General features: G+C 36.9%; 1 protein-coding gene across 1 annotated transcript in view; it reads right to left on the reverse strand.

Annotated features, from left to right (window-relative positions):
* LOC126356108 (myosin regulatory light polypeptide 9-like) overlaps positions 1 to 18,733 on the reverse strand; it is a 96,308-nt gene that overhangs the window by 34,953 nt on the left and 42,622 nt on the right. Inside the window, exon 3 of the mRNA XM_050006808.1 lies at positions 6,095 to 6,217. Within this exon, the coding sequence (XP_049862765.1) occupies positions 6,095 to 6,217 (123 nt within the window). The remainder of the gene's footprint in view (positions 1 to 6,094; positions 6,218 to 18,733) is intronic.

The following is an 18,733-nucleotide window of genomic DNA, read 5'->3' on the forward strand; positions in this document are numbered from 1 at the left end:
TAATTGGAAGAATGTATTCATAGATTCCAAAAATGTTAACAGTTCAGCCTCACGATGAGTCCATATGGGAAGGATGTCATCAGTGTATCTAAACCAAACCAGAGGCTGAAGGCTTATGGATCCCAGGAAGGTACCCTCCAAGTGACTCAGTGAGTCACTGGCACTAAAAGCATGTACATTTCTTTAGCCTTTATGTGTGTTTTCTCCTACTGCTGCTTGGTGAGTAGATTTTTTTATCCATCCAGTTATATTATATAATTATTATCAGACATTTATCTCCACCATTATATACAGGCCTCTTTCAAACTTCTCTACATATTACTATCATTCGAATTTTGGATCTACATTTGTGCTGCTTGTTTCCTTATGTTATCAGTCTTCCATTAGATGGTCTCTAGGTTTTTTCATATCATCAGGTGTGTGGCCCAGAATGTCCTTAGTTCAACTCCCACCATTTCATCTCACTATAGGTCTGTCCCACCACAATTTAAGTTTCGTAACTTTGTTAACACATCCCCAACTTCTGTTGGTCTTGTCCAGTTGTCTGCTTTTTTGTCTTTTCTTGTTATGTACATTTACTTCTGGATAGATAATACATTTTCCCAAATGAAATTTAAGCAATTTTTACTCACCTGTTTATTTCTTGAAGAATCCATCTGCTTGTTGATTTCAGCTGAACTAACTGTACAAATAAGTTGTTTCTATAACTTTGTCAATAATCTTCACTATTATCTTTATAAGATATAGGTTATACATTATCCTCCTCTTCTTTCAGTTAATATTTGGTCTAATTGTATACCTGCTGTGTTTATTTCCTTCATCTTTTTCTGCAGTTATTATGTGCAAACTGAAGACTGTGCACATAAGATCCATTTACATATATTCCTTCTTGATCTCAGTTACAGGATTTGAAAACCTCTTCCAGGGGTGCCGCAAACAGTGTTGGTCAAGTGGACTCTCTTCACCTAATACTTTTCTCAATTTTGATCATTATATTTGCTTGATGTAATTGAGTGGAAGTTCTAACCTTGTTGTGTATGTTATTCAACAAATTGATGTCAGAGGTTTGCATTCTTTTGTTCTGCAGTGCTACCAGCTTAATTTCTTACAGTCTGTAAGCCCCATATAAAGAGGTAACTGATGTGCAGTGTTGACAGCTTGAAGATGGCCAATTGTGCTATACCTAGTTTTGAAATCAGCTTTTGCTGCTTGTTTAAAGTCTGACGTTTTTGTGTAAAGTATTAATAAGGATTTTTTTTAAAAAAATTCTGTATCCCACTGACAAAAGACTTATGGACCTATAGTTCTGAATATTTTCAATTCATACAAAATATTGGATGATTGTAATTAAAAGTGCAGCTTCTGATGGATGTCCATAGCAAGCTGTAATTGTTATATAGCAGCAAAATTTGGTAGATATGCTAGTCTCTCACACACACACGCACACACACACACACACACACACACACTAGTAGCACTCTTCCAAAGCAGTAATCACATGGTCTCGATAATGTGCAGACATCACAGTACACCTGACAACCCCTGTGGGTGTGTTATCTTCATAGAAAAATGGGCTGAATAAAGGTGTTAGTGAATACACACTATATAGTCAAACACAGTGAGTACAGGGGCTCTTCATGCACAACACATGGTTTAGCAATACCCCAAATTCATCAGTTCTGTGTATTCACTGCACCCTGTAGTGTAAAATGTGTCTTGTCACTCCATAAAATATTGCCTGATCACATGTCATCAACTTTTCAACCCATGCCAGAAACCGAAGAGCAAATTCAGAACACTGCTGTAGATCGTGAGGTTTCAGTTGCTGCACCATCTTTATCTTGTATGGGTACCAGTGTAATACACCTACGAAACCTTTTTTTAGTTTTAACAATGGGATGGAAAATTCTTGTGACACTGCGCAAGCACTAGTGCTATCTGGGGCACTACAAGATCAGTTACAGCAACAGCAACCTTGTCAATAATTTTCACCAGCATAGGATGCCTTACATTTCCAGGTACCACACCAAGGTCACACAGGTTTTTGAATTTCATTATCATCTTTGTTAAACCATTGAATGACTTAGGGCATCTCCTGAGACCTTTCAGCCACTGGTACTACCTAAATACATCACTGTAAGCGGTGCTATTCACATAAAACAGTTTCACTAACAGCATGTGGTTTCTCTTCTCTGCAACCATATGTTCACTCATATAATGGCTTGTCAAGTGACACTGTCAATGTCATATTGCCATACAAACAGTGTACAGCACCAGATTGCACCTGGTGGCCAAAACTGAAATAATTTTTTTCCAGAGTAAATTCGTCATGCATTAATGTATGTGTACCTACCAAGTTTCTCTGGTATATGATAATTACAGCCCACATTGGACCTCTGTGAGTAGCTGCACTTTAATTATAAACACATGATACAACAATTATGGTATTGATCAAATTATCTGATGATATCCTATATACAGACATATATGGATATTTGTGCAAGTTGTGCTTTCAACACTTTTCCCTTTTCTTTTATAATATTTGCAGTTATTCCATTATTTCCAGGGGTTTTTCTTCTTTTGTTGTTTGCATTTTATGCACAATGTTTCAGCCACCAACCCAGCCACTTACTCCAGGTGCTGTGGGTGAAGAAGACAACTGGGTCAGTTGTTGAAATATCATGCATCAAATGGCAACAACAACTTGGCAGAGCACAAACGTGGACACCATTAATCAGTTACACTGAGAAAACCTGAGAGACGTTATATGAGTATTTGTTTCCTTTGGTGTATTATGTAGAGTTTTGAAAACATCATTGAACCCTATTAATATGATCTCCTGGTTCATCATCATAGAGTCATCTGATACCTTGTCTGATGTGATATGATGTCTACCCAGTATAACTATCTGTTTCATTTTCTTCATAGTTTGGATACATTTGACTGTTCTCCTTATAATCTTCTCTTTATACTGTCTGACATCTTCTCATTTATGTTTCTGAATATTTCAGTGTAGTTCAATTAATTCTCTCTCTGTCTTATGTTATCATTTACTCTTTATTTCTTTTCTCTTCTCCATCAACTATCAGACTGTCTGCTGTAAAATACTCCCATACTATTTTAGAGAGAGAGAGAGAGAGAGAGAGAGAGAGAGAGAGAGAGAGAGAGAGAGAGAGAGAGACATGTGACACAAAAGACTATTCTAATTATGTGCCTATCTGTGAGTTGTGTTGTCATTCAGTGTTAATATGGCTTCAAACTGATGAACTATAAATAAATAATTTGAGCACTTCCCATAGAGATTTTGAGTTTATTATTGCCTAGGCCATCAAGACAAATCAATGATTAGCTTGAACGACACCCTCTGCTTGGTACACTCAGTTAGATGATTAGTTTCATGTTCCATAGACTAATCATAGTTATGTTAAATGAATCATTTTACATTCACATTACAAATTAATTTGTAAATATGGTTACATGCAGAACATTTATAATTTTTTCCCCATCTATAACAGGCATTTTGTTCTAATTGGATTGTCACCTATCATGTAAATCTGTCGTGCCATTTTCACACATATTATTATTAAAGTTATTACTAACTGTCCCTGGCCACACATTGCTGTCGCTCACTCTGGTTAAACAGAAAAGAAAGAAAAGGCAAAGCACCCAGTTCCAATATGCATGTGAACTACATATACATCCTAATCTCTTGGGCTCCTCCTCCTTGCCCCTCTTCTAACCATCACCTTCTCCCCCTTCTCTCTGTCAATCTTCTCATCTCTCTATCCGTCCCTTCCAGCCCACTCTCTCTCCATGTCTCTGTGTCCATCATCTGCTCTCCTTCTCTCTGTCCATCTTCTACTCCCCATCTCCATCTCCACATTCTCACTCTCTCTCCCTGTCTCTCTGTCCATCACCTCCTTCCCCCTGTCTCTGTCCATCCCCCCTTTTCTCCATCTCTTCCTACACCCCCTCCCCGTCTTCCCTTCTCTCTATCCATCTCCTTTTTTCCATTTTATGTGCCCCATTTCCTCCAATTGCTCTGTCTATCTACTACTGTACCCCCCCCCCCCCCCCCCTTTTCCCTCTGACCTAGAGGCTTTTTTATTGTTACTGAAAATTCAGATCGCTGTTGCACTTGCCATATGTGACTATTCACAGGCACCTTTATTCATTCTATTCATCTTTTAAGAGAATACATCAAGAGAGACTGTCAGGTGTACCATATCTGCATGTTATAGAGACCATGCGATTCCTGCTCTGGAAGAGCATAACTCCATATGTGTGTGTGTGTGTGTGCACGTGCCTGTCTGTGTGGGGTGTGCTTGTGCATGTGTAAACCACTGTTTTAACCACTGTTTTCATGCAAAATGGTTAATAATTATCATAAGCTGATGAGCCATAAATATGTCTATGTATGCATGTGTCCAAATATTTATCACACTAACATGTAACAATCTGAAGCAAATTGGTTAACTACTTTCTGAGATTTTTGGTAATGTTCCCCTTCACATATTACAGATTTATTTATTTATTAAGAAAATAGACATACAGCATGCAAGTATTTGAATACAAATTTGTGTCAAAAGTTCAAAGCAGTCAGATATTTCATCTTAATGTATTATATATATATATTTAAAAAATAGGCATACAAAAACATGCGTGTATTCAAATGCCAAGGTATGTCAAAATCTCGAAGAAACCAGTGAAGAACTTTACAGATTTTAACATATTGACAAAAGATTATTTACATTTTTATGTAGATTTCCCCCCATAATTATTACATATAGATTTATATATTACATACGTCACTCCTACAGGTACATAAAAACATGCACTTATTCAAATGCAATATTGTGTAGAAATTTCAAAGTATTCGGGGAAGAATTTTCAGAGATTTACAATTTTGAACAATTGAACTTTTACACTTTTATTTATATATGTTAATTTGTTCAAAAACTTAGTCCCTTGAAATTTTGAGACTATGTTGCATTTATTTATGTATTATTCGAATATCCTTCTCATTGTGTCCTGTAGATCTTCTCTTACCCACGGATCTGAGCAGTTTTTCTGAACTTTACTCCGTTTTCTAAACCTTCCCAGTTCTTTTTCTTCACTCCTCTTCATTTAACTCTTCTGTCAGAAGAAGAACCACTGCCTCCAAAAACTTGCAGACTTTAATACCTTCCTATGTGTGTTCTCCTGCCACTGCTGGATGAGTAGATTTTTTATCTGTTCAGTTACCTTATATTTTCTAAAGTGATTATTTTTAAAGATGTTAGCAAAGATCTTATATTCATTTATTGAAAATCTGAAAGTTCTTCACCAACCCCTTTGTAATTTTCACACAATATTGCATTCAAATATGTGCATTTTTTATATACCTATGATAGTGTCATGTGGTATATTTTACAATTTATTTATTATATATCTAAAATATGTTTATTTATACACCATATGGTGCTCCTGTTGTTTTATAATAACATGCAGAATTTCAAAGCAGTCAGTAAAAAAATTCAGAGATATGTGATTTTGAACAAATGAACATTTATAATATTATTTTTAGACATACTTGTTTCTATTAAATAAGATTACAGTACACCCCAATAAGTTAATGAAGGATTATAGCTGATGATTTACCCTTTAAACCCAATAACTTGATCTTATAACAATAATGGAAATTCCTGGCTGGAGCAATACATAAAATAAGGGAAAGGCAGTGTGTGTATTATTTCCAGAAAAAGAGCTAGTGCTCAAAAGCTTGTGTGAATGCCGTTTTCTGTTATGTGTTACTGTGTTCTATGCACTGATCTGCTGCAGCTGAATAGTTTCCTTTCCTTTATTTTAAACTGATCTTATAAAGCACTTCTTCATTTAGTCATATTTCCTGGAGTATGATTATCTTGCAGCTGATATTGTGAGTATCGTCCATATAAAGTGTGCTATCAACCAATTGTGTACTACTGCTGTTGCAGTATGCTACAACTTGAATGGGAAATTTTGAATAACCCAAGGAATCTAATAATTGTTTCCTTGCGTTTTAGGATCAACTTCTTAGTAACTGCGCTCTGCTGAATACTACCACAAAACTTACCTCTGACAACATTTGCTTAATTTCAGTGTCTGGTATGTCAGGCTGTCCTAATGTAGCAAATGTTAGCCTTAGGTCTTTAGTACTAATCACACCATCTTTATCCAGGTCAAACAGTTCAAATGCCTGAAAATATAGACACATAATAGAGTGAAACATTAATTGTATATTTGTGTGATCATATTTTGAGCTACTAAAGAGGTATGTGCAAGTTTTCATAAACTTTTAGAAAAAAACAGAGGCAACAAGACTTTATACTAGTTAGTAAAACACTTTTTATTGTTGCATAAAACATTTAGTTTGGATAAGCTTTATTTAATACTCTCTCCAAGATATAACGTATTTTCCAGTATGACAACTGTTGAATGACAAAGAGAACTGTGAGCTAAAGCATTTGTCAGTTAGGTGGATTCTGAATGACTTTTCTAAACTCTGCCCCTTTTCTTAAACCTCTCTGGTCCTTTTCCTTTGCTCCTCTTCCTCCCCTTCAACCCTTCTGCTGGAATAAGGAGCCACTGGCTCTGAAAGCTTGTGGGAGTAACAGCAACAAAACATTTTTTTTATGTATGTGTTCCGTTGCCACCACTTTATGAGTATATCTTATTAAATTACATTGTCAAAACTTGATTATTGTAGTTGTTAACCATGAGAATGTTTTATAAACATGAAGAAAATTTTTGTAATAAACGTAAATTCTTAAAAAGTGTTTGTGCTACTTTCCTCAGCAAAATTAAGTAAAAGTGCATTTAGTTAGTTATTACTTAACATGAGCACCTGGAGAAGAGAATTTTCACACAGTTGCAGGAGAGAAGTTGAGAATGTGTGGCAAGTAGTCAATAAGTGAAACTGAAAAGCAAGCAGAAAAGGTATACTACGGCAAATATCTGTCAGAAGTGTTGTGAGATACCATTTAATGTTCAAACCATTTTGATTATGACTGGTACAGGCTATTTACACAAGTACAAGGCAATATGTATAGATTTTTCTGAAAATTTGCTCCAGAAGCTGTAAGAGAGTGACACTTTTCTGTCATATACAGTTTTTAGCCGTAAGGTAACATTCCACTTATGTACGAAAGTAATTAGACACAACAAGAAAATGGTACCGCCATCCCAGTGATGTTCTCAGGAGCAAAAGAGCAACCTTCAACATCAAATAACTGTCAATACAAATGTGATGATACTGCAAATACTACTCTACCAGGTTAGGCAGCCATCAGATTCTCCAGCAGAGAAAGAGACTCCCACAGCAACAAAAACAGTCAAGGGGCAATCAGTTTTTCCACCAGCAACAAACAAAAAGACACCAACAGCAACCAAATCAGTCAACTCGCCATCAGTCTCACCAGCAGTGATAAACAAGACCCACAGCAGAGAAAACTGTGATCAACAGAAGAACTGTTGTTGTTCCTCCCAGATTCATCGATTTTTTGTAGACAGGACTGAAGAGAAAAAAGCCATCACCCAGTCAGCTGTAGCAAGTAAGGTAGAACCAAAAATTTCTCAACTGTGTTCAATACTTTCTGAATCTTACAATCAGGAAATTTACTTCCACAATTTTTCAGAATGAGATTTTCACTCTGCAGTGGAGTGTGCACTGATATGGAACTTCCTGGCAGATTAAAACTGTGTGCCCGACCGAGACTCGAACTCGGGACCTTTTCCGGGCAGAAGTAAAGCTGTGAGTACCGGGCGTGAGCTGTGCTTCGGTAGCTCAGTTACTTCCACAATGTTCAAGGACTCAGAAACAAAGTGAGTGAAATAGAAATTTTAATAAATAGTTACAGTGAATAATCAAATATCCAAATACTATGTATTACTGAGCACTTTTTTGAATGTGTTATAATACCACAGTTCAAACTGATAAATAAAGGGGAAAAAATCAGGGGGGGAGGGACCTGCATATTTGTAAAAAACAATACTATTGCTCTACACTGGACATATGCAACTCCCACAGCATTGAAAAAGACCTAGAATTATCGGGTATAGAAGTCACTGAACATTGTATTTACTTAATATAAGTATACAGATCACCCTCAGGCAACCTAAGCTGTTTCTATAAGAACTTGGCATTAGTCTTAGAAAAAAATAACAAAACGGAAATCCTACAGAATTGTAATCTGTGGTGATTTTAACATAGATTTCCTAGTAGAAGACAGTGACCATGTAAACTTCAAAAACTTTGAATCTCTATAACCTGGAACTAAAGGTTAAATCCCAACCAGAATAACCAACCATAGTGAATCTTGTCTTGACCAAGTAGGTACTGACACAGAAGGCACAGCATGCTCTGTAAAGCTAGAATTCTCTGACCACAATGCCCTAATTATACAGATACCAGCAAGCAAGCCCCCTCAAAAAAGCTTACAACACAAACTAGAAGTTTTTGTCAAAGCAATATCCAAACCTTTCTGTCACACATGCAAACAGAAAACTGGCACGATATATATCAGTCTCAAAATGTAGATGACAAATTTGAGACTTTTCTAAATACCTTTAGTTATTATTTTAACTACCACTTCCCCATAAAAACAAAAAATATTTCCAATAACAGTAAATTCCCCAAGTGGATGACCCCATGTATTATCACCTCAGGAAAAAGAAAAAGAGAACTCTTCAACCTCAGCACGGCCGAATTTGGAAATACTGAAGAATTTAAGAATTACTTTACCAAATATAAAAAAAATCTTTAGAAATGTAGTTAATGCAGCAAAAAAACTGCAAAATGATAACCTGCTCAAAATGTCAGCTAACAAAAGTAAATGCATGTGGAAAATCATTAATGCACATAGTGGCAGAAATCAACAGCTGACAAGTAATATGAAAAAAAAAAAAAAAAAAAAAAATGGGAAATCAATCACAAACAAAAAAGAAATATTTTATTAAAAATATTGAAAGTCTCACAGACCACCTTAAAAATAATCATCTCCCAAACTTAGTACAAAACTACTGCACTGACCCGCTGTTCTTATTACCAACAACAGAGGGACAAACAGAAAAAAATGTTCATAAAAAAATTAAGAAAAAATCCTATGCAGGACAAGATCAGATCCCCTGCTTTCTTCTCCATAACCACAGCAACCTCATAAATAAACCATTATCCCACATAAAAAACTCTTCATTCCTCAATGGCATATTTCCTAATAAACTCAAGACTCCAAAAATCATAGCCATTCATAAAAAAGGACGTAAAAATGATATCAGCAATTACAGGCCAATAGCAGTACTCTCAGTATGTAGCAAAACATTTGAATATACTATGGCAGACAAACTAAATTCATTTCTGAAAAAAGGAAATGCCATATCACCTGCTCGGTTTGGTTTCCAAGGAGGAAAAACCACAACTGATTAGATTAGATTAGTACTTGTTCCATAGATCATGAATATGACACTTCACTTTTTTTTTTTTTTTTTTTTTTTTTTTTTTTTTTTTTTTTTTTTTTTTTTTTTTTGGGGGGAGTTGGGAAATTGCGCACTTACTATATCCAAAAATTCATCTAATGAGCAGAAGGAGTTGCCATTAAGAAATTCTTTTAATTTCCTTTTAAATGCTATATGGCTATCTGTCAGACTTTTGATGCTATTAGGTAAGTGACCAAAGACTTTTGTGGCAGCATAATTTACCCCCTTCTGAGCCAAAGTTAGATTTAACCTTGAGTAGTGAAGAACATCCTTTCTCCTAGTGTTGTAGCCATGTACACTGCTGTTACTTTTGAATTAGCTCAGATTGTTAATAACAAATTTCATAAGTGAATATATATGTTGTGAGGCTAGAGTGAAGATATCTAGCTCTTTAAATAAGTGTCTTCAGGATGATCTTGGATGAGCTCCAGCAATTATTCTGATTACATGCTTTTGTGCAATGAACACTCTTTTACTCAATAATGAGTTACCCCAGATTATGATGCCATACGAAAGCAGAGAATGAAAATAGGCATGGTAAGCTAATTTACTCAGATGTATATAGCCAAAATTTGCAATGACCCTAATAGCATAAGTAGCTAAACTCAAACATTTCGCCAGATCCTCAGTGTGTTTTTTACAGTTCAATCCCTCATCAATGCATACACCTAGAAATTTTGAATATTCTACCTTAGCTACCGATTTCTGATCAAAGTCTATATTTATTAATGGGGTCATTCCATTTACTGTGTGGAACTGTATATACTGTGTTTTGTCAAAGTTTAATGAGAGCCCATTTGCAGAGAACCACTTAATGATTTTCTGAAAAACATCGTTTACAATTTCAGCAGTTAATTCTTGTCTGTCAGGTGTGATAGCTATACTTGTATCATCAGCATAAAGTACCAGCTTTGCATCTTGAATATAGAATGGCAAGTCATTAATGTATATTAAGAACAGCAGAGGACGCAAGACCGAACCCCAGTTTGAGAAATCACCAGTTTTTGCATATTATGTGAACTATTTATTTCAACTTTCTGCACTCTGCCAGTTAGGTATGATTTAAACCATTTGAGCACCATCCCATTCATACCACTGTACTTGAGCGTATCTATAAGTATTCCATGATTTACACAATCAAAAGCCTTTGATAAATCACAAAAAATCCCAACACGTGACTTCCGGTTACTCAGAGCATTTAATATTTCATTAGTGAAAGTATATATAGCATTTTCCATTGAAAAACCCTTCTGGAAACCAAACTGACATTTTGTTAAAGCTTTATTTTTACAAAGGTGTGAAGCTACTCTACAATACATTACTTTTTCAAGAATTTTGGATAAGGCAGTCAGAAGAGAGATTGGGCAGTAGTTGTTGACAGATGTACCCTCTTTTTTATGCAGTGGTATAACAATGGCATACTTCAGTCTATCTGGGAGAATAGCCTGCTTCAGAGAGCTATTACATATGTGGCTAAGAATCCCACTTATTTCTTGGGAACAAGCTTTTATTATCCTGCTGGAAATGCCATCAATCCCATGTGAGCTTTTATTCTTGAGAGAGTTTATTATCTTCCTAATTTCAGATGGAGAGGTGGGTGGAATTTAAATTGTATCAAATGGTGTTGATAAGGCCTCTTCCATTAACTGCCTTGCTTCTTCCAATGAACATTTAGATCCTATTTTCTCTACATTTAAACAATGATTATTCAAAATGTTTTCGACTTCAGGCTTGTTGTTTATCAAGTTTGCATTCACTTTGATGGTGATAGTGTCGTCCTGTACTCTTGGTTGTCCTGTCTCCCTTGTAATAATATTTCACATTGTTTTGATTTTGTTATCAGAGGTATTAATCTCAGACATGATGCACATGCTTCTGGACTTTTTAATAACCTTCCTTCATGTAGCACAGTAATTTTTAAAATATTTGGCTGTTTCTGGGTCATTACTCTTTCTTGTTGTTAGATACAGTTCCCTTTTGTGGTTACAATATATTTTTATTCCTTTAGTAAGCCAAGGTCTTTTGCATAGTTTCTTATAATTAGATTTAACTACTTTTCTTGGGGAAACAGTTTTCAAATTCACTTACAAGTGTACCACGAAATAAGTTATATTTTAAATTAGCATCAGGTTCCTTGTACACCTCATCCCAGTCTAACTGCTGAAGATTTTCTCTGAAATTTCTAATTGTTGAGTCATCAATTGAATGCACAACTTTGGAGGGTAGTTTTGAATTACTGAATGGAGCTGTGTCATATACTGTAACTAGCTGAGCATCATGATCAGAAAGCCATTCTCAGCAGGACAAGAATTTATGTTTTTAAACCTATTTTGGTCTATAAAAGTGTTATCTATCAATGTGCTGCTGTCCTTTACTAACCAAGTAGGAAAATTAATGACAGATGTCAAATTGAAAGAACCGAACAAGACTTCCAGGTCATTCTTCCTATTACACTCTTTCAATGAATCAACATTGAAATCCCCACAAATAATAATTTGCTTTCCCCTATCTGACGGATAGCACAACAAGGCATCCAAGTTTTCCAGGAATAAATGAAAGTTTCCTGAAGGGGACCTATATACTGTTACAATTATAAAAGAGCCCTCCTTCAGTTTAAGTTGACAGGCACATGCTTCTATACATTCCTCTAAACAAAACTTTTTTGTATCTAAGCTTTCTGCATAGTGATAACTTTTGACATGTGTGGCAACTCCTCTTCCCACCTTATTCTCTCTACTCATATCTGCAGCTAGTTTATAACCACTGATATTTTACCTTTTCCGTATCAGACACAATGTGATGCTCAGACAGGCATAGTATATCTATTATATTATTAGATTCAATGTCATCTACACAAACCAGGAGCTCATCTACTTTATTGTTCAATCCCGGAATATTTTGGTGAAAAATGGTAACATTATTTTTTACTTTACTTTTCTGAGAATCTACTTTTTTTTAATCCACCAATATTTTGGTTAAATATGGTAAAATTATTATTTACTTTCCTGTTGTGAGAATTTTGTGAGTTTTGGACCTCTTTAGCATCTGCCTGCCTGAACTTCTCATTGGACACTGATATTAGCCTAAAAAAGAGGTACATCTATGAGGGAAGGTATTTGATATGGCCAATCACAATATACAGCTCCAAAAAATTTGTTCCCATGGAATAAGGGGCACTGGCCATGACTGGTTTCAAAGCTACCTGAGAGACAGAAACCAATATGTCCAAATGAATGTAACCAATTGACCAAGAATTGCTAATACTGTACTACCCAAATCACAGAACATGGAGTTCCCCAAGGCTCAGTGTTGGGACCCTTATTATTCTAACTTTAGGTAAATGACCTCTCCTTAAATTTACACAATAACAGAACCTTCCTCTTTGCTGATGATACCACAATTATGATATCTGAATCAAATGAACGTCTTCTAGATGCAATAAACAGGAGCACAGCACACTTAAACTCGTGGATTATTTAAAAAAAGACTACTCCTAAATATAAAAAAGACAGCTGGTATTACTTTTCACACAGTCTAAAACAAAAACCCACCAGTACCAAATATATCACTGAGTGATGATAAAATCAACCATGTAAAGGAAACCAATTTTTTTTTTTTTTTTGGGGGGGGGGGGGGGTACCATTACTGACACACTTAGGAAAAGTCATATTGATATAACCTGCACCAAATTGAGTAAAGTATGTTCCATGATTAGACAAATAAGGAATATTGTCAATACCAACACCCTCACATCAATGTACTATGCCCTTTTCCACTCTATATTATCTTTTGGGGCCACAGTGCAGAAGCAATGAGGCTCCTTAAACTACATAAAAAGTTAGAGTAATATTATTCAAACAGCAGAAAGAATCTTGTAAACCACTGTTCCAGAATCTGAACATATTACCCCTCCCATGTCAGTACATGCTGGACCTACTATGTTTCACCAAGAAAAATATTAGCAACTTAGATATAAACTCAGACTGGCACCAACATGATATGTTGTTGTTGTTGTGGTCTTCAGTCCTGAAACTGGTTTGATGCAGCTCTCCATGCTACTCTATCCTGTGCAAGCTTCTTCATCTCCCAGTACCTACTGCAACCTACATCCTTCTGAATCTGCTTAGTGTATTCATCTCTTGGTCTCCCTCTACGATTTTTACCCTCCACACTGCCCTCCAATACTAAATTGGTGATCCCTTGATGTCTCAGAACATGTCCTACCAACCAATCCCTTCTTCTGGCCAAGTTGTGCCACAAACTTCTCTTCTCCCCAATCCTATTCAATACTTCCTCATTAGTTATGTCATCAACCCATCTAATCTTCAGCATTCTTCTGTAGCACGACATTTCGAAAGCTTCTATTCTCTTCTTGTCCAAACTATTTATTGTCCATGTTTCACTTCCATACATGGCTACACTCCATACAAATACTTTCAGAAATGACTTCCTGACACTTAAATCTATACTCGTTGTTAACAAATTTCTCTTCTTCAGAAACGCTTTCCTTGCCATTGCCAGTATACATTTTATATCCTCTCTACTTCAACCATCAACAGTTATTTTGTTCCCCAAATAGCAAAACTCCTTTACTACTTTAAGTGTCTTGTTTCCTAATCTAATTCCCTCAGCATCACCCGACTTAATTCGGCTACATTCCATTATCCTTGTTTTGCTTTTCTTGGTGTTCATCTTATATCCTCCTTTCAAGACACTGTCCATTCCATTCAACTGCTCTACCAAGTCCTTTGCTGTCTCTGACAAAATTACAATGTCATCGGCGAACCTCAAAGTTTTTATTTCTTCTCCATGGATTTTAATACCTACTCCAAATTTTTCTTTTGTTTCCTTTACTGCTTGCTCAATATACAGATTGAATAACATCAGGGAGAGACTACAACCCTGTCTCACTCCCTTCCCAACCACTGCTTCCCTTTTATGTCCCTCGACTCTTATTAACTGCCATCTGGTTTCTGTACAAATTGTAAATAGCCTTTCGCTCCCCGTATTTTACCCCTGCCACCTTCAGAACTTGAAAGAGAGTATTCCAGTCAACATTGTCAAAAGCTTTCTCTAAGTCTACAAATGCTAGAAACGTAGGTTTTCCCTTCCTTAATGTAGCTCCTAATATAAGTCGAAGGGTCAGTATTGCCTCACGTGTTCCAACATTTCTACGGAATCCAAACTGATCTTCCCCGAGGTCGGCTTCTACTAGTTTTTCCATTCGTCTGTAAAGAATTCACAGTTAGTATTTTGCAGCTGTGACTAATTAAACTGATAATTCAGTAATTTTTACATCTGTCAACACCTGCTTTCTTTGGAATTGGAATTATTATATTTTCCTTGAAGTCTGAGGGTATTCCGCCTGTCTCATACATCTTGCTCACCAGATGGTAGACTTTTGTCAGAATTGTCTCTCCCAAGGCCGTCAGTAGTCCCAATGGAATGTTGTCTACTCCGGGGGCCTTGTTTCGACTCGGGTCTTTCAGTGCTCTGTCAAACTCTACACACAGTATCGTATCTCCCATTTCATCTTTATCTACATCCTCTTCCAATTCCATAATATTGTCCTCAAGTACATCGCCTTTGTATAGACCCTCTATATATGCCTTCCACCTTTCTGCTTTCTCTTCTTTAGTTAGAACTGGGTTTCTATCTGAGCTCTTGATGTTCATACAAGTGGTTCTCTTATCTCCAAAGGTCTCTTTAATTTTCCTGTAGGCAGTATCTATCTTACCCCTAGTGAGATAAGTCTCTACATCCTTACATTTGTCCTCTAGCCATCCCTGCTTAGCCATTTTGCACTTCCTGTCGATCTCATTTTTGAGACGTTTGTATTCCTTTTTGCCTACTTCATTTGCATTTTTATATTTTCTCCTTTCATCAATTAAATTCAGTATTTCTTCTGTTACCCAATGATTTCTACTAGCCCTCGTCTTTTTACCTACTTGATCCTCTGCTGCCTTCACTACTTCATCCCTCAAAGTACCCATTCTTTTTCTACTGTATTTCTTTCCCCCATTCCTGTCAATTGCTCCCTTATGCTCTCCCTGAAACTCTGTACAACCTCTGGTTCTTTCAGTTTGTACAGGTCCCATCTCTTTAAATTCCCACCTTTTTGCAGTTTCTTCAGTTTTAATCTACAGGTCATAAACAATAGATTCTGGTCAGAGTCCACACCTGCCCCTGGAAATGTCTTACAATTTAAAACCTGGTTTCTAAATCTCTGTCTTACCATTATATAATCTATCTGATACCTTTTAGTATCTCCAGGCTTCTTCCATGTATACAGCCTTCTTTTATGATTCTTGAACCAAGTATTACATATGATTAAGTTGTGCTCTGTGCAAAATTCTACCAGGTGGCTTGATCTTTCATTTGTTTGCCCAAGTCCATATTCACCTACTACGTTTCCTTCTCTCCCTTTTCCTACTACCAAATTCCAGTCACCCATGACTATTAAATTTTCATCTCACTTCACTATCTGAATAATTTCTTTTATTTGATCATACATTTCTTCAATTTCTTCGTCATCTGCAGAGCTAGTTGGCATATAAACTTGTACTACTGTAGTAGGTGTGGGCTTCGTGTGTCTCTTGGCCACAATAATGCGTTCACTATGCTGTTTGTAGTAGCTTACCCACATTCCTATTTTCCTATTCATTATTAAACCTACTCCTGCATTACCCCTATTTGATTTTGTGTTTATAACCCTGTAGTCACCTGACCAGAAGTCTTGTTCCTCCTGCCACCGAACTTCACTAATTCCCACTATATCTAACTTTAACCTATCCATTTCCCTTTTTAAATTTTCTAACCTACCTGCACGATTAAGGGATCTGACATTCCACGCTCCGATCCGTAGAATGCCGGCTTTCTTTCTCCTGATAACGACATCCTCTTGAGTAGTCTCCGCCCGGAGATCCGAAGGGGGACTATTTTACCTCCAGAATATTTTACCCAAGAGGACACCATCATCATTTAATTATACAGTAAAGCTGCATGCCCTCGGGAAAAATTACAGCCGTAGTTTCCCCTTGCTTTCAGCCGTTCACAGTACCAGCACAGCAAGGCCATTTTGGTTATTATTACAAGGCCAGATCAGTCAATCATCCAGACTGTTGCCCCTGCAACTACTGAAAAGGCTACTGCCCCTCTTCAGCAACCACACGTTTGTCTGGCCTCTCAACAGATACCCCTCCATTGTGGTTGCACCTACGGTACGGCTATCTGTATCGCTGAGGCACGCAAGCCTCCCCACCAACGGCAAGGTCCATGGTTCATGGGGGGAGGCAACATGATACAAGGTCAAAAAACTCTCTACGAGTAATTCACCATTCAACAAAACTATACAATAAAGGTGTCAAATATATGGGAATAAAGCTCTACAATCGTTTCCCAATACCAGTGAAGAACATTACACAAGTGAAGGATTTTAGAATAAAACTATGGTCACTCCTAATTAAACATTGCCTCTACAGCATACAGGAATTCCTCGAAAACAACCTGCTTTAAGGAACTGCTGTAAGGAACTGCTCAACAAAAACATCAGCTAATGAGTCCCAAAGTATTGACCTTACATAACGTAACTGAATGTAAGTTTTATTGGTATAAATGCTAAATTCTGGTACAGAATAAATATAAGACCTAAGTACATTACACATGTGATATAAATATGTAACCATTTTATAGATTCATAGACATGCACCTCTTCTTATAAATGCCTAATATGTATCAAATGACCTGTCCCATATCATGATGTGCATTTCTGTACCATGGATGATTCGGAGGATCAAAATAAATAAATAAATAGATGAAAATTGGGGATTCAGTTTTGGGAAAAATACATGGGGAACCTAAATTCATAATTACTGAATGAAAGAAATTCTTTTTCAGATATACAGTGCCATCTGAAGCTCTGGAAAATCCACTTCCTATTGCATATAGGTTAGTTTATCCAAAGACCAGAAAATGATTTGGTTTGACAAACATTATAGAAACTGAAACCTTACATTACAATTTGATAACAGTATATCTCCAGTAGGGTTAATCATGCACACTTGATATAATTTTATTGATGCTAAAGGAAAATTTATCACATAACTATGTATCCCCATGAGTATTCTCACTCTTTGTGAGCTATACGCTACGTGACCACAAAGCTCAGATTCAAGTAATATAACTTCCTTATTTTGTTCTTCTGTGCTTCATTTTCTCTTTGTTCTTTCTATGTATCTAGAAAGATATGTTCTGTGTATCTACAAGTGTCTACCTATGTATGATCAGTTGTTGTCATACATTCAGTATTCTCATTTTTATCCTCAATAGAAAATATGTTGGCTTATGACCTTAAAGTGTGTATTTATTGTATAAATGGTTAGCTATCTGTTATTCAGAAGCCACTGTGCAGTTCCTTTGTTGTTCATTTAACATCAGTGCCTTTAATTTACTCTTGGAACACATGTAATTACAGTTCTCTATGATACAGTTTTATGCATTCAGTTTTGTCTATTTTATACTTATATTATCCTTCCTGTATCCTGTGCCTACTTATTACACAAATATATTGTCATTGCCATTCCTTTAATAACATGTGACAATTGTTTGTATGTGGGAATCGCCAACAACCACCTTCCCACAGAAATAAATGACCACTGCCAAATTAGAACCAAGAACACATTTGCCCGCCTCCAGTGCTGTCGCGACAGGCGTGAATGGAAGGACAAATGGAGACGTGTCATCTTCAGCGATGAGAGTCACTTCTGCCTTGGTGCCAATGATGATCGTATGCGTGTTTGGCGCCGTGCAGGTGAGCGCCACAATCAGGACTGCATACGACTGAGGCACACAGGGCCAACACCCGGCATCATGGTGTGGGGAGCAATCTCCGACACTGGCCGAACACCTCTGGTGATCGTCGAGGGGACACTGAATAGTGCACGGTACATCCAAACCGTCATCGTACCCATCGTTCTACCATTCCTAGACCGGAAAGGGAACTTGCTGTTCCAACAGGACAATGCACGTCCGCATGTATCCCATGCCACCCAACGTGCTCTAGAAGGTGTAAGTCAACTACCCTGGCCAGCAAGATCTCCGAATCTGTCCCCCATTGAGCATATTTTGGGACTGGATGAAGCGTCGTCTCACGCGGTCTGCACGTCCAGCACGAACGCTGGTCCAACTGAGGCGCCAGGTGGAAATGGCATGGCAAGCCGTTCCACAGGACTACATGCATCAT

The sequence above is a fragment of the Schistocerca gregaria genome, chromosome 3 (assembly GCF_023897955.1).
Source record: "Schistocerca gregaria isolate iqSchGreg1 chromosome 3, iqSchGreg1.2, whole genome shotgun sequence".
Classification (NCBI taxonomy): Eukaryota; Metazoa; Arthropoda; class Insecta; order Orthoptera; family Acrididae; genus Schistocerca; species Schistocerca gregaria.